The sequence below is a fragment of the Cannabis sativa genome, chromosome 2 (assembly GCF_029168945.1).
Source record: "Cannabis sativa cultivar Pink pepper isolate KNU-18-1 chromosome 2, ASM2916894v1, whole genome shotgun sequence".
Taxonomy (NCBI): Eukaryota; Viridiplantae; Streptophyta; class Magnoliopsida; order Rosales; family Cannabaceae; genus Cannabis; species Cannabis sativa.
Window position 1 is genome coordinate 91130206 of NC_083602.1, and position 18970 is coordinate 91149175.

Genomic DNA, 18970 nt, shown 5'->3' on the forward strand with positions numbered 1-18970 from the left:
TAGTAGCGTAGATCAATTAGAAATTCAATCCCGAGCAAAACCCATCCAAAATCCCCATCTTTCGACGAATTTTTGGCCGGAAAACTGTTGCAGACCCGAATCGGAGGAACCGGGTCGCGTGACCCGCTTTCAGACCCGCTGGAGGAAGAAGATCAGTCCCAGCCGCGAAGCCCACTCGCGCAGGCGGCGCGTGGGGGCGCGTGGGGCCGGCTGGGATGTCCGTTTTCGACGATTTTTTTTTTCAGCGTTATTAGAATTTAATTTCTGATTTTTCTATGATTTTTAATTAATTTTTTGACTCCGTTTAATAATTATTATTATTTTAATGATAATTATGTAGTTAAAAATTATTAAAAATATTTTTTGATAATTTTTCGAAATTTGTCAATCATAGAAAATTTTTTGAGTTTCTTCTCGTTCCATAAAACATAGTCACTCTCTTATTTAATTTGTCTTGACTATGTAATCTCCACCAATATTCTTTATTTCACATTTTTCCATTAATTGTTGTTCTAAAGTTATAAAACTTGATTATTTGATATAACAATAATGTGTTATGGTGGACACTTTATTTTTTTTTATTATCAATATAATAAAAGCAATTATATATCTCTTTTGGAAATTTGGTTGAAAATTATTAATTTTCAATGATTGTTTTATCACCAAATTTCACATGTTGAAGAAAATATTATATTTTTGGTTGACTATATGTGTAATTACTTGCCCAAAGGTAGTATTTACATATATTAGTTCACATTCCATGAAGTGAGTTAATATTAAATGTATATATTTTAATTATTTGCCCAAAGGTAATAATTTAAATATATAAATTTATTATTATTTTTTTTGCTTGAATTAATACATATTTTTAAGAAATTTATTTGCCCAAAGGTAATAAAATTCTTAAAGGATATGTATTTTTTCTTTGTTGTTAACTTCATGAAGGTAAATCATGTGTGTGTTATATTCTCACCCCAAAGGGGAGTTTATAATGACCAGTTGATTCTACAATATTTTCTAATACATTGCTCATATTGCTTATTCAAGTTTTAATTTTTGAATTTTTTCAGTCTCCTTTTCTGTGAACAACAATAATGCTTCCATTCATATTTTGAATGCTTCCAACTACAAGACATGGAAACGAGATGTGGAATTTACTTTAGGCATAATGGATTTGGACTTGTGCCTACGAGAAGAAAAACCTCGCCGATCTTGCGGCTCGATACACAGGCTGAGAGAACTCATCATGCACAATGGGAAAAGTCAAGTCGACTTAGTCTTCTTACTATGAAAAGATCCATTCCTGAACATCTATTGAGTGGTTTGCCAGACACTACAAATGCCAAAGAGTTTTTCAATGCTGTAGAAAAATTATACGACACTGGAGAAAACGCTGAAGCTGGACATCTTATGGATGAAATGACAACCATTAAGTATGATGAAATAAAAGGAGTGCGAGATTTTATTCTGAAATTGGTGAATGTTCAGTCCAAGTTGAAAGATCATAATATTCCTCTTCCTGACTCTTTCATTATTCATCGAGCTCTTCATGCTCTTCCTGCCTCTTTCAGCCTTATCAAGACAGCCTACAACACTTACAATCAAACATGGACTATCAGCGATCTAATTTCTCAGTGTGTAGCTGAAGAAAGCAAGCTTAAAAGGGAGAAGAATGAATCTGCTAACTATGTTTCTCACCTCAAGCCCAACAAAGGAAAAGGAAAATTCAAGAATAAAAATGATGGTGCTACAAAACGGAGATAGGTAATGGTAAGGAGCATAAGAATAAACGAGAAGAATAACAACGGAAAGTCCAAATACTCTAATGTGAAGTGTTACTTTTGTGAAAAATTGGGGCATCGGAGAACGGACTGTCACAAATTTAAGACTTGGTTAGAAAAGAAGCAAGCACAATCAGGTAATCCATTGGCATGTGTTTGTTTTGAATCTAATCTAGTTGATGTTCCTATTGATTCTTGGTGGTTAGACAGTGGTGCTACTGTTCATGTTTCTGCTTCCTTACAGGGGCTAAGGGATCTCAGGAAGCCAAGTGAGAGGGAGTCCAAGCTTAAAGTGGGCAATGATATTGGAGTTGACGTTATCTATGTTGGAACATTTATTCTTGAATTACAGTCTCGTGATAAGATTATTCTGAACAATACTTTTTATGTTCCTACTTTTAAAAGGAATTTAGTTTCGCTTCCGCTTTTGGTTAAACAAGGATATTCTTTTCATTTTGCAAATGATAATGTTGACATTATGCTTGACTCTCGAATTATTGGAAATTGCTTTTATTCTGATGGTCTTTACAAGTTGTCATTGGCTCCTTTAGATTCCTCTTTTAATGTTGTGAATTCTGTGGGTAAAAGACCTCATATTAAGGAAACATCCTTATTGTTATGGCACAAAAGATTGGGTCATATTTCCAGAGAAAGGGTTGATCGTTTAATTAAATCTGAAATACTTCCTCCTCTTGATGCTTCTGATTGGGATACTTGTGTTGATTGTACTCGTGGAAAATTGACTAAAACAAGAAAGAAGACTGCAAACCGCAGTCAATCTTTATTGGAAATTATCCACACGGACATCAGTGGTCCTTATTCCAACACGTTGTGCAGAAATAAGTATTTTATCACTTTTATCGATGATTTTTCTCGTTATGGATTCACCTATTTAATTAAAGACAAATCTGACGCCCTTGATAAACTCAAAAATTTTCGAAATGAGGTTGAGAAACAATTAGGAAGAGTCATCAAAGTTGTTCATTCTGATCGTGGAGGAGAATATTATGGTCGTTATACAGAATCTGGACAACACATGGGGCTTTTTGCAGAGTACTTACAAGAAAATGGTATAGTTGCTCAATACACTATGCCTGGTTCACCTGAGCAAAATGGCGTTGCTGAAAGGAGAAATCGCAATCTCATGGATATGGTTAGAAGTATGATGAGTAGAACAAATCTTACAGAGTTTTTATGGGGTGAAGCACTTATGACTGCAAGTTATATTTTAAATTATGTTCCCAGTAAATCTGTTCCCAAGACCCCTTTTGAGTTGTGGACTGGGCGAAAGCCTAGTCTGAATCATCTTCGTGTATGGGGTTGTCCAGCTGAAGTAAAGATTTATGATCCTAATTTGAAAAAGTTAGATCCGAGAACAAATCTTTATTATTTCATTGGTTATCCAATGCACTCAAAAGGCTATCGCTTTTACTGTCCCACTCGTGGTACGCGAATTGTTGAATCTCAGACTGCTAAATTTCTGGAATTTGATGTTGCTGAAAAAATTCCTTCAACATCTCTTGAAATGGGGGAGTCATCTAAAGGAATTTGTATTCCTATGTCATTTTCAAGAGATGATAATAGTAGTCTCCATCCTACTCCAGTTGGTAATGCTCCCATTGTTGATGAATACGTTGCTCCCGATATCGAAGATGATGAAGGACCTATTATTGATGAAGGGCTTATTAATGATGAAGCTCCCATTGTTAATGAGAATTCTGTTATTGAAGAAATTCCAGTTGTGGAAGATGTTATTCAAAACAATGATCAACAAAGAGAAGTTATTCCAGAAGTACCTCCTCTAAGAAGATCTCAGAGACAAAAGAAGTCAACAAAGTGTCATGATAATTTTGTTTATCTTGGAGAAGGAGAATATGATATTGATCATTTTGTGGATCCTGTCACTTTTAGTGAAGCACTTAATAGTCCACAATCTTCAAAATGGTTAGCAGCTACGGATGATGAGATCGACTCCATGAAGAAAAATGGTGTATGGGAGCTAGTTTTATTACCTGATGGTTTTAAACCAATAGGTTGTAAGTGGATTTTAAAGGCTAAAAGGGATAAAAAGGGACAGATTGAAAGGTTTAAAGCGCGTTTAGTGGCTAAAGGCTTTACTCAAAGAGAAGGTATTGATTACACTGAAACTTTCTCACCTGTTTCCACTAAAGATTCATTCAGAATTATTATGGCCTTAGTTGCGCATTTTGATTTAGAGTTGCATCAAATGGATGTTAAAACTGCTTTTCTGAATGGAGAATTGAATGAGGAAGTCTATATGTCTCAACCTGAAGGCTACAAGGAGAATGGAAAAGAACACTTGGTTTGCAAGTTGAAACGATCCATTTATGGTCTCAAACAGGCATCTCGCCAGTGGTACTTGAAGTTTGACAAGGTTGTGACATCGTTTGGTTTCGTAGAGAACAAGTTTGATCAGTGTATTTATATGAAGATCAGTGGGAGTCGTTATATTTTTCTTGTTCTTTATGTAGATGACATTTTACTTGCCAGCAGTGATTTGTCACTACTAAATGAGACCAAAAATTTTCTGTCTTCCAATTTTGATATGAAAGATCTTGGAGAGGCATCCTATGTTTTGGGGATTGAGATCCATCGTGACAGGAATCGAAAAGTTCTTGGCTTATCTCAAGAAGCTTACATTAATCGTGTGCTCAAAAGGTTCAACATGGATTTGTGTAAAGCTGGTTCTGTTCCTATTCTGAAAGGGGACAAGTTCACTAAAGCAGCAATGTCCTAAGAACGACTTGGAAAGAGGAGCAATGAAGAACATCCCTTATGCAAGTGTAGTAGGGAGTTTGATGTATGCTCAGGTTTGCACTCGACCTGACATAGCTTTCGTAGTCAATGTTCTTGGGAGATATTTATCTGATCCTGGTCTTGATCATTGGGTTGCAGCCAAGAAAGTTTTGAGATATTTGCAAAGAACGAAGAGTTTTATGCTTGTGTATAAGCATGTTGACAATCTTCGAGTTGTTGGTTATTCAGATTCAGATTTTGGTGGTTGTGTAGATGATTTAAAGTCAACTTCTGGCTATATTTTCACCTTGGCAGGTGCTGCTATTTCTTGGAAGAGTGTCAAACAGACTTTGATCACGTCATCTACTATGTATGCTGAGTTTGTTGCATGTTATGGGGCATCTTTGCAAGCTTTGTGGCTGAAGAATTTTATTTCGGAGATACGAGTGGTTGATTCTATTTCCACACCTATGCTAATCTATTGTGATAATAATGCTGCTGTTTTCTTTTCAAAGAATAACAAGATTAGTAGTGCTTCTAAACATATGGAAATAAAGTATCTCACTGTCAGAGACTTGGTCAAGAAAGGAGACATTGTTATTGAAAATTGCAAGACCGAGTCGATGTTAGCTGATCCTCTAACCAAAGGGTTAAGTGCCGTGCTGTTTAATAAACATGTTGTTAATATGGGCATTTTAGAATCTTTTGATCTTTTGGGTTAGTGGGAGTTTTGTTTTTTGTTTGTTTTTAGAAATTATTATTTATAATTTTCTGAATAAAGTTATGAACTACATTTTATGTTTCAATATTTTTTATTATTGAATGGATATGTTTTCAATTATGTTTTGTTATATTCTCGAGAATGATTGAATTGAAAGCATGTGGTTCATATTGTTGTGATCATTGTCTTTTAAATCTATTTGCTTATTGACAATGATATGTTGTTGGCTTAATTCTTTAAGCAAGTTTAGTGACACTTACTTATTTTAAGTGGTGTATGTTTAATTTCACTGGCTTATTTATTAAGCATCACGGTATCAGTGAAATTGAGGACTGATAAGGATATTATGTTATTTTATATTGATCACATGTTGAACATAATTCCTTACCACACTACTAGACTTATTGACCATGTCGATTTAATACTTTGGTATTTGTGATTATGAATGTCTTTTGTTGAGCTAAAAACAATATGACTGTCATAGTTCATTATCAAAGGTTAAATTGGACCGGTATGTTGAGATGCTATCAGAGAACTATCAGTTTTTAAAGTGGCCACAAATGTTTTCCTGTTGTTCAACCCATGAGTCGTTTTCAAACAAAATTATTTTGATATATAATATATATGTATTAAAATCAATGTAGCCCAAGTGGGAGAATGTTAGACTTTTATTTGGGCTTACATTAAGTTTTATTGGTTTTATTAAAACTTGGGTTGATTGGATAGTTCTTTGCTGTATTAGCCCATGTTGTTGGTGATCAATTGTTAATGGGCTTAGCATCTGTGAGTAAAGTCTAGGTGAAGCAGAAGTGTGGGCTTTTCTAGTTGACTGAAGCCTTTGATGAGCGAGTGCCCGGCCCAACTAGGGTTTTGTAGCTAAGTCCCCTCCCTAACTCTATAAATACATATTGTCTCATCACAATTGTATACCTTTTGATAATCAGAGAAAATAAACTGCTTCTGATTTAGAGATCTAGGGAGGAAGACTTAGTTGATAGTATTACACTATCGAATTGGAGTAACTGCTGTGGATCAATCAGAGATAATTGCTATGGATCAATCAGGTACACATACCTAATTATTATATCTTATTATTGTGTTCTATGTTATATACAAATAGATCTTGGGTTAATTGTTAATTTATCTAACACAAAAAACAAGGCTTCAAGTGAGATGGTAACTCACTGTAACTCAAACCTAACACCCACAAGACACTTCGGTATTTTGAGTCACCTTCATGTTGTTGATCACCCTGACCGATGCAGTGAATTACATTTGCTTTCATCTGCTCCCACTCATATAAGGTATGTTTCTTAGATAGAAGCCCAGCGAGGACAATGATGGCTAATGGCAAACCAGAGCACCTTCTAACCATCTCTACTGCAAGTTCTTTCTTCCTTTCTTCATCATCATTTGAATCTGAATTTATCCATTGAAAATGCACAAAAAGATGAATGAAACAACTAATATGAATTAGGAACATATACAGAGCCTATAGTATGTATGAACATAGAGAAGAATATTATGTTAATTGAAATGAAAAGAGGAAAATGTGTTACTTGGTAGCTTTTTGTGAAACAGCTCCAAACTCTCCTCTTCATTGAGGAAATGAGGTTCATGGATGAAACCATGTTGATCGGCATGCAAAGCTACAACCTTGTTCCGAGTAGTGAGTAAGATTTTGCTATGCAATGTGTCTCCTTGAGCAGTAGTAGGGAATGCATGTTTCAGAAGATCCCATGTTGCAGTTGTCCATATATCATCAAGGACCACCAAACATTTTTTCTGTTTCTGAAAGTTGTAAAGCTCCTTGGCTATTTCGTCATCGCTTATGATTTTGATTTCTTCTCTTCTTTCTTTGGTTGGAGAGGTGAAAGCAAATAGAATTCCTTCCAAGACTTCACGTCTGTTACATTGCTGAGATATTGAGGCCCAAGCATAACAATCAAAATGAGTCCTGACTTGAGGATGCTGATAGACCTTTCTTGCAAGAGTAGTCTTCCCCAAACCGCCCATCCCATAGACAGAAATCACCTTATGCTTATGAGGGTACTCTTTTTCAGTCAAAAGGGCAACCAAACCTTGGATATCTTTATCGAATCCAACAATAACATTGTCTTCAACATACGAATAAGCTTGCCTCAACTGTCTTTGCTTTTGAACATTGCTTGAAGAAGCTTCAGCTGCATTGTGTATTGATCTTTGTACTCCAAGTGCTTCTAACTGTGAAGTCCAAGTATCAATGTTGGATGAGATCCTCTCAATCTCTGATCCAACTTTGTGGACATCAATTCCTTTTCTGAAGATGCAAATACACCTCTTTAGTAAGCCTTCATTTCTCCTCAAAATCACCTTGAGAACATAAGTTTCAATAACATCCTCCAAGTCAAGAGATTTTTCTCTGATTTGGACAACCAAAAGGCGAACTCTCTCATCACCATTACGTACCCAAGCATCAGCATCTTTTAAGAAAGCACTCATACATTGAAGCTTGATCTGTGCATTCCCCACTTGGGCTTCAACTCCACCCAAGAATTGAGCTTCAGAAATCACCAAGTCGCCAAGCCTTTCAATCACAAACGAAACAACAGCGTCTGCCATTTGATGATCTTGTTCACTCTCTAGTATTGTTTTCTTTCTTTTTCTTTTTGTGTTTTCTGAGTTGCTCTCTAGTATTGTTAATCGGTTCAAACTTCAAATAATGTGTTTAAAAAAGTAAAAGCAATATTTGGTTTTGCTTTGGGGTTGGTTGGTTTGGTGCATGGTGTAAGTAAAGCATATTCAACAATTGCTTATAGAAGATTGGAATATTGTTAATCTGTCAATAAAGAATACTTAGTGAACTTAGATGGATCAGATTCCCAATTTCTTTCTAAAAAGTTTGTAAATATGTCTGAATACTTGTTCTTGACTCTTGCCCTTTATTCCTCCAATCAATAAAATGTAAAAAGTTTTCATCTTGAGCTTAAGTCAGGCACAAGTTTCACATGAGATATTGAAGGAGCCATGGATTAATATTCAAACCACCATACTAAAAATAAATGGAAAAAATATTACATTTTTCATGGTTTTCTTCTAGGACAAATTTTGAAATTTACGAAGCTAGCTAGCTAGTGACATAATATTTTTTAGTCTTGCTTATGTGCTTTTGTTAATGTTTATATTTTCATGTGTTTATTTTCCCCACATATATATAATGTGTTTGTTTAATATCATAATCTTTAATTCTTTACATATTTTAATCATCTATCTTTTTATTTGATATTTATTTAATTGTAGAAAGTATTAATTTTCATAAATGGTTTGGCCATTGTCCATACATTTAGGTGGTTCTATCTTGGTTTCTTACTCTACTACAATATTTTCGTTGGACTTTATAGACTGTATGAGACTTATATGTCAAAATCAATTTGCATCAATTTAGCTTTGAAGAACTCACAGAAGCCACAAATTGATTCAATGAAGAGTTACACTACAAAAATTGCTGCTTTTAGTGACAACTTTTTAGTCACAACATAATTTTTTTTGTGACTAAATGTAACTTTTACACAACAAAATGTTACTTGTGACTAAAACATAATATTTAGTTGCAAGTTGTCACTAATTTAATTTTAGTCACAATAAGTATTGTGACTAAAAATACATTTAGTCATAACAAATTGTAATTTTTGTGACTAATACTTTTAGCCACGGACTTTTCAGTCACAACATATAATTAGTCACAATTTTTCACTTTTAATCACAAATTTTATTGTGACTAAAAGTAAGATTTTTTGTAGTGTTAAGGAGATGATAGTATATATAAAATGTTTCTAAAATTACAATAAAATTCTCAAATGAAGATCTATAAAATGTACCTGTAAGACCATCTTTAATGCATGAGGTATGTTCGGTAAATTTGATCCGTATACACAATTGAATCAAGTAATATAATAATAAATAGAGTATAGTTACCACGAAGATTGACTATCAATTACCAATCAATCAAATATACACATGTGTTTCCCAGTAAGCAAAAATCTCATAAAAAATTATTACAGAAAAAATGGTTCTTTATTTCTGAGTTCATGTGTCAGCTCTTGTTATAATGTTTGGGAAATAGAACAAAGAGATGGACAGAAAAATAGAAATATTTGACCATTTTCAACGGTTGCACTATTTTAGTATATATATTTGTTTTTACTAATTTAGTATAAGATTTATTATTTTTGCTCTAATAATTCTCGCCAAATATCACACCAAAGAAAAATATTTTGCTTAACCATTCTCTATTATTATATAATTATGTATATTGTTAACAATTTAATAATATATTTCAAAATAAATATTTAGAATGAAAAAGAAGAAGAAGAAAAAATCCAATTTTTGTGAAGACTCATATGCAATTTGATGCATACTAATTTAGTGTATATTGTGGTGTACTTTTGGAGTGTAATAATGGTGTGAGATTCAATTGCTAGGAAACTATTATACACTCAAATCATCCACTAAAGCCTCAGAATGTTCTTCTTGATGAATACTCAATGCTCAAATTTCTGATTTCGACATAATGTTTCAAGACAATGATAAAGAATTCCAAGTTGAAGTGAATGATAAAGAATTCCCTAGCTTCTTGCACATTCAATCACAGATTGATTATGTAAACAAACACAATTGATTTTACAAGCACAATTACATAATCAAAAGCAATTCACAACACACACATTAAACATGAACATAAACCAGAAAGTTAGAGAGACATAAAACCAGATTTTATAGCCCAAAATGATTGGGGTACATTCTCTTTCGAGCTCGCCACAAGGATTGCTCATTCCATCTTATTCCACAGATCAAATTTACAGCATTGATCTTCAGGAGCTGAAGAAGGAATGATGATCTGTGTAATCTGAAGGGATTTCAGCTGATAAGAAGCAAGGGGATCTTGAATTCGGAAATCTAAAGGGACTTTAAATCCGTAAACTTGATTTGGAATCAAGTGTTTGGGTAACTTTTATATAAATTCATTTCTGTTTACCTTGATTGAGTTGTAATCAGTATTGTAACTTGATTGATTTCATAGTGAAGAACCCAAACAATAGTCGCCTAGAATGTGTTTTTAGGGTCAGATGAAGCTTGTAAATCTGGTGTTCTTTGATTTACTTTTTGTTTTAATATTCAAGTTACAAATCCAGATTCAATCAATTACAAAACATTAACAGAAGAACACAAAAAACAAAAGATAGGAAAAAGAATGTGTAAAGTTCATGAGACAACAATCCAAACGTATATATTATATGAAACATCAAAATTGAATACAGTGACTACTAATGTAATTAAGAAAAATGTAGTAGAGATTATTCCAAATATTAATTATTGAACAAACACACACTGGTTGATTTGTGCAGTGGCAAACGCATCCTCTACACCTTGATTTGATTGTATATAGCAAACACATTATCTTCTCAATCTGCATTCATTCATAGAAATGCCAATACAAAAAATGCATAAGCAAATAAGTAATAACTACATATATATATATATTGAAGATATCGTTTTTGATAATTGAAAATTTTAATTACACAATAATATATAAGAGAAAAAAAAAACAAATAAAGTAAATTGTGTAAAAATCGATTCAAAATTATTCATATAAACTATCAACTTCATAGCTAAAAAATAATCACATAATTAGACATTACACATGTAAAGTAGGGTTGCTTTGACACCATTCAGGATATATAATCTAATTAGTCCTAAAAAAATAGACATATTTGACGTACTGAATATTATTTTTTACAAAATATTTTCAAAGTAATTATAAGCTAAAAATAAATAACTAATAACTAAAGTCTATAATACACCCCCAAAAGAGTGTTTTAGTGAAAACTAATAATATAACTAAAAATTACACATCAAATTTTGATTGCTTAAATATTTTTAGGTATACAATTTAATTAGTTCAGTTAATAGATTTTACAAAAAAAAATAGTAATTTGTTTTTCAATTCTCTACAAAAACATAAAAGAAAATAATAAAATTATGAAAAGAAATTAGTTATATAAAACAAAATGATAAAAGAGCAAAATAACCATATTAATTTGGGGAATTTTATAATAGAGGATTAGTATTAGATGTGTACCTTCGAAATCACAGTTGAGAAATACACGTGATGGCACGTGGTTGACTTTGTGGAAATCGTCTCCTCCTTCCTCCATCCTTTCTTTGAATTTCTTAGGCATTTCAATTATCTTTATCTCATTGAGTGTAACAATGTTTCTTACTCCATCTGGAACTCTCCTCAATTTCCTACAACAATAAATACGCAAATAGGCAAGTGTAGGCAATGCACTCTCCTCCACTTTCCACTCTTTCAAGTTTCCCAGAAAACTAAGCTGAAGAGATTCAAGTCGAGGGAAACCTCCTCTTGAGCACACCATCTCATCCCCTTTGAAGCTATCATATCCAATCATAAGGACTCTTAATTTTGGTAGCTTTTCTAATGTTGGCATTGGATCATCCTCAAGTTGGAGATTGCTCAACTTTAACTTCATAAGATTTGGAGAGAATTGGTTGACTTCTGGTAATCTTACTATACGTGACGCTACTCTAAGCTTATAAATTTGAGGACAGCTTAATATTAAAGGAACAATATCATTCAAATGCCTCACTTCTAACGAAAATAGACGAGTGAGTGTGAGAGTTTGGGGATTGTGTAAGAATCTGTCAAAATTTCTTTCCACTTTAACTCCTAATTTCTTGAGACTCTCCAACTGTAGAAGATCACTCAGTAGAAGATCCTTGGTACCAATACCTACCAATGTTTGTAAATTTATTGACTTAGTTGACCTCAAGAATTTACCAAATTTCATGTCGATACCAACTGGAGTGATAAAATACAGATGCCTCAGCTGCTCCAACTTGCTCATTGAACTTGGTATTTTACCACTCCTGGTCCATACTCTCAAAGTGTGCAGGCATCTTAAATTCCCAAAAGAAGATGGAATACTTTTAATAAAGCAACCAAGAATGATTAATAACCTTAGATGGATCAAATTCCAATTTCATTAGGCAACTTCAAAGTAGAACTGAAATCATGAGGCTGGTGACCAATAATCAAAACTCTAAGCTTCAAAAAGTGCTTGCATACATGTCTCAATACTCCTTTTTCCAACACAATTGTTCCATCTTGTATAGAAAAGCACCTAAGAGTTCCATCTATATTTTGAACCATATGAATAAAATCATTACCATCAGTACTTTCATTATCATAGATGGAAACTCTTCGTACCTTTGTTTCTATTGGCTCTTCCCCTTTATTATTCCTCCGATCAGTAAAATGTAGAAAGTTTTCTTCTTGAGCTTTAGACGCGCACAAATCTCGCATGAGATCATGAATGCAAAATGATTTTATCCTTTCCCCTGTTGAACTCATTTGTTTTACCTGAATCATGCTCCTCTCCGCCAACTCATTTAACCAATCATATGCCACATCCTCCAAAGTTTCCACAGAACCTCTTCTTCGCGATATAAAACCTTCTGCTATGAGTATATGACATAACTCTTTTGCTCTTATGGGAACATCTTCAGCGTAACGAGCCAAGTACAAAAAACAAGGCTTCAAGTGACGTGGTAACTCGCTGTAACTCAAACCTAACACCCCCGAAACACTACGGTATTTTGAGTCAACATCATGTTGTTGATCACCTTGACCTATGCAGAGAATTACATTTGCTTTCATCAACTCCCAGTCATGTATGGTGTGTTTCTTAGATAGAAGCCCAGCGAGCACAATGATGGCTAATGGCAGACCAGAGCACTTTTTAAGCATCTCTACCGCTAATTCTTTCTTCCTTCTTTCATCATCATTTGAATCTGAATTTGTCCATTGAAAATGGGCAAAAAGAATTACGATTTAATTTTCAAGTATGAAGGATTTTCATCATGTCAAACATATGCATAAAGTATAATTAAATTGAGCTCTGCCAGTTACATCCTATCTCACTAATGCCAGTATAATATGTATTAGAATAATTAGCAACAATATTCCTATCAACTAAAGCTAAACATATCCCTGTTCAACACACTAGGAACATAGTATTTATAAATATAAATGGTAGCAAAGATAAAAAAGAATATTATGATTCAGTTAAAAAGAGTGAAGAATAGTAAATTATTACTTGATGGATCTGTTCCAATAGAAGAGTACTTGTTCTGAAACAACTCCCAACTCTCCTTGTCGTTGAGCAAATGAGGTTCGTGGATGAAACCATGTTGATCTGCATGGAAAGATACAACCTTATTCCGAGTAGTGAGTAAGATCTTGCTGTGTAATGTGTCTCCTTGAGTAGTAATAGGGAATGCATGTTTTAGAAGATCCCATGTTGTTGTGGTCCATATATCATCAAGAACCACCAAACATTTTTTCTGTTTCTGGAAGTTGTAAAGCTCCTTGGCTAATTCAACATCACTTAAGTTTTTGATCTCTTCTCTTCTTTCTTTGGTGGGAGAAGTGAAAGCAATGTAAATTCCTTCCAAGACTTGGCGTGTATTACACTGCTGAGATATTGAGGCCCAAGCATAACAATCAAAGTGAGTCCTGACATGAGGATGCTGATAGACCTTTTTTGTAAGAGTAGTTTTGCCCAAACCACCCATCCCACATACGGAGATCACCTTATGCTTATGAGGGTTCTCTTTTTCAGTCAAAAGGGCAACCAACTCCTCAATATCTTTATCGAATCCAACAACATGGTTGTCTTCAACATAAGAATAAGCTTGCCTCAACTTTCTTTGCTGTTGGACATAGTTGCTTGAAGAAGCTTCATCTGCTTTGTGTATTGATCTGTGTACTCCAAGTGCTTCTAACTGTGAAGTCCAAGTATCAACGTTGGATGAGATCTCCTTTATCTTTGATCCAACTTTATACATATCAATAATGCGAATACACCATTTCAATGCACGTCTGATAGTTCCGTGATTAGAAGAAGCCACTTTGAAGACATAAGTCTCAATAACATCCTCCAAGGCATAAGCATTTTCTCTGACTTGGACAACCAAAAGTCGTACTCGCTCATCAGTACCATTTCTAACCCAAGCATCTGCATCTTTTAAGAAAGCACTCATACATTGCAGCTTGATCTGTGCATTCCCAACTTGGGCTTCAACTCCACCCAAGAATTGAGCTTCAGAAATCACCAAGTCTCCAAGCCTTTCAATCACAAACGAAACAACAGCATCTGCCATATGATGATCTTGCTCAGTAACTACTGAATTGAATTGAATTGTATGATATGATCTAAATGAAATTATGTCTGCTGTTAACTCAATGTTCCTTGCTTTTTGAAAAGTAGGTTTGTTTTATTATAGTAATTATTGAACACACTTTTTTTTTTGCTGAATAACTTTTTTTTGTTTATTTGTCATTTGGTTTTGTTTCATGCATGGTTGGTGGGAGTAGCTAGAAATGTATCATATTCTTTTCACACTGGATAAATGGTTGTATCATAACGTGGACAAACTTGAGCTATTTATTTTAAACAAGTGGTCATTGTTTTTGGTTAGTTCAACATTGGCTGCTTTGTATTATTTGAGAAATGTAAAAAAGTGAAAGGCACTTCATACCAATCAAACAGCATAATATTTGAAAAAAGGACATGTGCATCATTCTTAGGAAACCATTGACTAAGCATGATATTGTCCAACTAATGTAACTTGTAATTATGTGTGTGTGAAGGATTGGGTATGATATTATCTGCTTTGGACCCTCACGGTTTTGTTCTTGGGAACCTTCCTAAAAGACTTCATACAATAGAGATATGCTCATCCTTATATACATATATCTTTCTCATTTCATTTCTAGCTAATATGGGACTTTGTTTGCATTTCCAATAATGTGGTATTATATACCAAGACTTGAAGAGGTTTTACACTCAAATTTTAACAGGTTTGAGCTGCTAGTTTCTACCACAATTTTTTATTATATTAATGAGACTTTCATTCTTGAAAAATGACATAATTCATAAGAAACGACAATATTCATGACAAACCACAATGTTTATGAGACAACAATCTATTCCAAATATACACTATATAATAACATGAGAGGGGACTGCATGGTAGTACCAACCTTCTAATTAATCAATGATGACAGTAATAATCCCCATAACTAAACATAATTTCAGAACCCAGAAAAATTATAACCCCATTTCAAAACACCCATACAACAAGTACACAAAGAAAAGATCAATAATCCAAACATAATTTCAAATCTTCTTCTTGTTGTTAACCTACTTAAATCTTCTAATTAATCTAAAAGCACACTAACCATTTTAATCAATACAAAAAACAAAAAGCTTCCAAATTAATCAAAATTTTGAACATACCGTCATCATCCACACTAATCATTGGTACAAAAATAGATAAATCTCACAAAGCTTAAGTAATAAGTAAGCAAAGAACCAGAAAAATGTTGGCAAATTAAAAAGGACCAAAAATGGTTGTTTGTGTTGTTATATCAGTCCTAAAGACTAAGATGACATGGCATGTATTAAGACACTTCATTTGGCCTCTCTCGTTTGCTACAGTTTTTCAGTTAATTTAGTTCATTCTTTCTGTTATGTAACTACCTTTGTAACCAGGTTCCTTATGCTATAAAAGGAGGCCTTGTATCATTTTGTTAGTTAGTGCAGAAATAAGATTGAGTGAAAAACAGAGAGACTATTGTATGGTGAGGAAATTATTGTATCTTGTAGCAAGAAGATTAGAGATGAAGGAGAGAGGAGCAGAACTGAGAAACCAGAAGGAAGCAAGAGTCTTCAAGGGTGTTTCCTAAGTGCTCTAAGTTTCATTCAAATATTGCTCAAGGGAGATAGATCACCATTGTATCAAGCTCAAGTTATTGAACCAAGTTTTGTAATCTGCCATTAATCTTAGTGGAAAAGGATTCCTTGAAGGGAGTTCAAGGGGAATAGGCTCTCTACAAATTGTAGAGGAAAGTTCGAACCCCTCTAAATCTTCTTGTGTCTTTTATTTCTTTTCTGTTATTAATTTCTTGCTGGTTTTTTATTTTCTGGTTTATGTGTCTTGTTGATTTCATAATTCAATTCAAGCTGAGGTTGTTAATTTGTAGCAGTTTGCAACATGGAGAGTAGTACCAGGATGTAAGGGAATCTTCTCTTTGTATTTTGACTTTCTTCACACATTATTGCAAAGATAATCAGTTATCCTCCCCTTCTGCATTCATTTATAGTAATGCCAATACAAAAAATGTATGAGTAAATAAGTAATAAATATTTATATAATCATAGGAACAAAAAAAAGGAATGGAACAATACAAGATATAATAAATAACTAATAATTAGATATGTACTTGAATCACAGTCGATAAATACACGTGAAGGCACGTGCTTGACTTTGTAAGAAATCATCTCCTGCTTCCTCCATCCTTTCTTTGAATTTCTTAGGCATATAAGATATCTTTATCTCCTTGAGTATAACAATGTTTCTTAATCCATCTGGAACTCTTCTCAATCCCCAACATTTATGAATACGCAAATAGCAAAGTCTAGCAATGCACTCTTCTCAACTTTCCACTCTTTTAAGTTTTTCAGAAACTTAAGCTGAAGAGATTCAAGTCAAGAGAAACCTCCTTGTAGGAATTTTAAGATAGAATTTTACTATCTTGCCCCCTACACCAACAAACAAAACTAATCAAATATAAGGTCAATTTCGACCTTTCCCTGTTCAAAGACTTTTCAAAGTCAGAGAACCCAAAACGACAGCGTTTTGTATTTGAACAAAACCCAAGGCTCGAGAATCTTCTCAGCCACTTTCTCTCTTTCTCTGTCTTCTCTTCGAAACCCTAGCAGAGAGTTTCTCTCTGAGAAACTCGAAGCTAGGTTTCAATCTACCCAGAAAATCAAGCCCCAAACACACTACACAGATCAGATCTGTACACACCCACACACACAAATAGGAATAGATTAGGGATAGAAAACACCAGAAATTTCCCGAAGTTCACCAATAAAATTGGCTACGTCTCCGTTTGAGCTGCTCCTCGAATTTGAGAGCTCGATTCCACTATCAAGATGTTTCAAACATACAACAATGAAGATTCCAAGTCACAGGTAACAATTTCAGACTGGTAATCTTCTTTTAATACATGTATTTAGTGTTTAATCCCTCTCTCTCTCTAGATCTAACTCTCTGTGTGTTTCTGTGCATGTACGAGCTTGGATTCTTCCTTCTTCAAGTCTTCTTACCCAGGATCTTGAAGAACTCACTCAACCACCCAGATCTGGTTGTTGCTTGAGGTATATATAGATCTAGGGTTTTAATTTTTGCTTCTGAATGTATTAGTTAGTTAGTTACAGAACGTAGTTAGAAGTGGATTTAACCAAATCCACTCTAACTACTTTCTGTTAGGTTTATTAGAGACCGAAGGTCAACTTAGGGATTTTGCATGTATTTCCTTTTCTGTCCTTTGTGTTCAAGTTGTATTTAGACTTAATATCAGTGTAAGTGGAGGTTTAATCCAACAATTTCCACCTAAACCTTCACTGAGCTGATATTATAGTGGTCGAGTCAAATCTGAGGGTCATAGCTCTGTGATCCAAAGGATCACTTTATCCTTGATCCAACCCTATTAAGTTTAAACAATGTTTAAACTTAGATAGGGTGATCACTTTAGTTCCCATGTCTGCAGGATTCTCTTCTGTAGGCACCTTGTCAATGTTTATGAGTCCTTGTGTCACTTTGTCTCTGATGAAGTGATACTTTATCTCTATGTGTTTAGTTCTGTCATGGAACATTGGGTTTCTGCATAGGTGTACACAACTCTGGCTATCAGAGTAAATTACTGGTTTTGTGTCTAGTAATCTTAGCTCTTCTAGGACTCCTTTAACCCATATGCTTTCTTTAATAGCTTCTGTAGTTGCAATGTACTCTGATTCAGTTGTGGATAATGCCACAACAGGTTGTAATTAGACTTTCCAACTTACACAATTCCCCCTAGTAATAGTATGTAGGCTGATGTAGATTTCCTACTGTCCCTATCTCCAGCAAAGTCTGCATCACTGAAGCATTCTATTGTTGTGCTTCCTTGTTGCTTTTTGTACTTGAGTCCTAGTTTAGTTGTCCCAATTAGGTACCTTAGTAACCATTTCATAGCAAGCCAGTGTGTCTTACCAGGATTTATCATGAATCTGCTAAGTACACTAATAGCATAAGCAAGGTCAGGTCTAGTGCTCACCATTAGGTACATAACAGATCCAATAGCATTAGCATAGGGAATTTTACTCATTTCCTCCTTCTCAGCTTTGCTCTCAGGGCATTGCTTCTTAGATAATGTAAACTGTGTAGTGTTAGGCTATTTTTAGCCTATGTTATGGATCCGATTTATGTGCATTCTTAGCTGTGTTGGGACGGAATTACGCTTGTTTTCTATGTTTTCAGGTTCTTTGGAGTAAAAGAGGTCTCGGGTGCAGAAATTCACTGAAAGACGTGCTGAGCCGAAGAAAAACCTTCATTTTTGAGTTTTTGCATATCTGGCCGCGGCGATGAAGAGTCTCGCCGCGGCGAGATACGAGAAACAGAGAGAGGCTGAATTTGGCATAATCTCGCCGCGGCGAGAGGAAGCATGGCCGCGGCGAGATCCCGTACGGACCGGGGGTATTTTCGTCCATCGAACCCTAAATTTCAAGTATAAATAGAAAACTGCGATTGGAAGTCAGAG

The 18970-nt window shown here is 34.4% G+C and overlaps 3 protein-coding genes across 3 annotated transcripts; all 3 read right to left on the bottom strand.

Annotated features, from left to right (window-relative positions):
* Nucleotides 1-6344: 6344 nt before the first annotated feature.
* Nucleotides 6345-8124, bottom strand: LOC133033864 (putative disease resistance protein At1g50180). The gene is made up of 2 exons (XM_061108920.1): nucleotides 6819-8124; nucleotides 6345-6678 (listed from the first exon to the last, which is right to left on the bottom strand). The coding sequence occupies exons 1-2, from the start codon at nucleotides 7858-7860 to the stop codon at nucleotides 6404-6406; spliced, it is 1317 nt and encodes a 438-aa protein (XP_060964903.1). The 5' UTR covers nucleotides 7861-8124; the 3' UTR covers nucleotides 6345-6403.
* Nucleotides 8125-11268: 3144 nt separating this feature from the next.
* Nucleotides 11269-11972, bottom strand: LOC133033865 (probable disease resistance RPP8-like protein 2). Its single transcript, XM_061108921.1, has one exon. It carries the CDS (start codon nucleotides 11787-11789, stop codon nucleotides 11289-11291), a length of 501 nt encoding a protein of 166 aa, XP_060964904.1. The 5' UTR covers nucleotides 11790-11972; the 3' UTR covers nucleotides 11269-11288.
* Nucleotides 11973-11980: 8 nt separating this feature from the next.
* On the bottom strand, nucleotides 11981-14528 carry LOC115719490 (putative disease resistance protein At1g50180). Its single transcript, XM_061108918.1, has 2 exons — nucleotides 13416-14528; nucleotides 11981-13110 (listed from the first exon to the last, which is right to left on the bottom strand). The coding sequence occupies exons 1-2, from the start codon at nucleotides 14479-14481 to the stop codon at nucleotides 12287-12289; spliced, it is 1890 nt and encodes a 629-aa protein (XP_060964901.1). The 5' UTR covers nucleotides 14482-14528; the 3' UTR covers nucleotides 11981-12286.
* Between the last annotated feature and the right edge of the window lie 4442 nt (nucleotides 14529-18970).

Bases quoted from the DNA above. Each gene is read 5' to 3' on its own strand.
- LOC133033864 (XM_061108920.1), bottom strand. From the start codon at position 7,860: ATGGCAGACGCTGTTGTTTCGTTTGTGATTGAAAGGCTTGGCGACTTG. The intron at 6,679-6,818 runs GTAACACATTTT...GGATAAATTCAG, and splicing joins GTTTCACAAAAAGCTACCAA to ATTCAAATGATGATGAAGAA.
- LOC133033865 (XM_061108921.1), bottom strand. From the start codon at position 11,789: ATGAAGTTAAAGTTGAGCAATCTCCAACTTGAGGATGATCCAATGCCA.
- LOC115719490 (XM_061108918.1), bottom strand. From the start codon at position 14,481: ATGGCAGATGCTGTTGTTTCGTTTGTGATTGAAAGGCTTGGAGACTTG. The intron at 13,111-13,415 runs GTAATAATTTAC...GGACAAATTCAG, and splicing joins TATTGGAACAGATCCATCAA to ATTCAAATGATGATGAAAGA.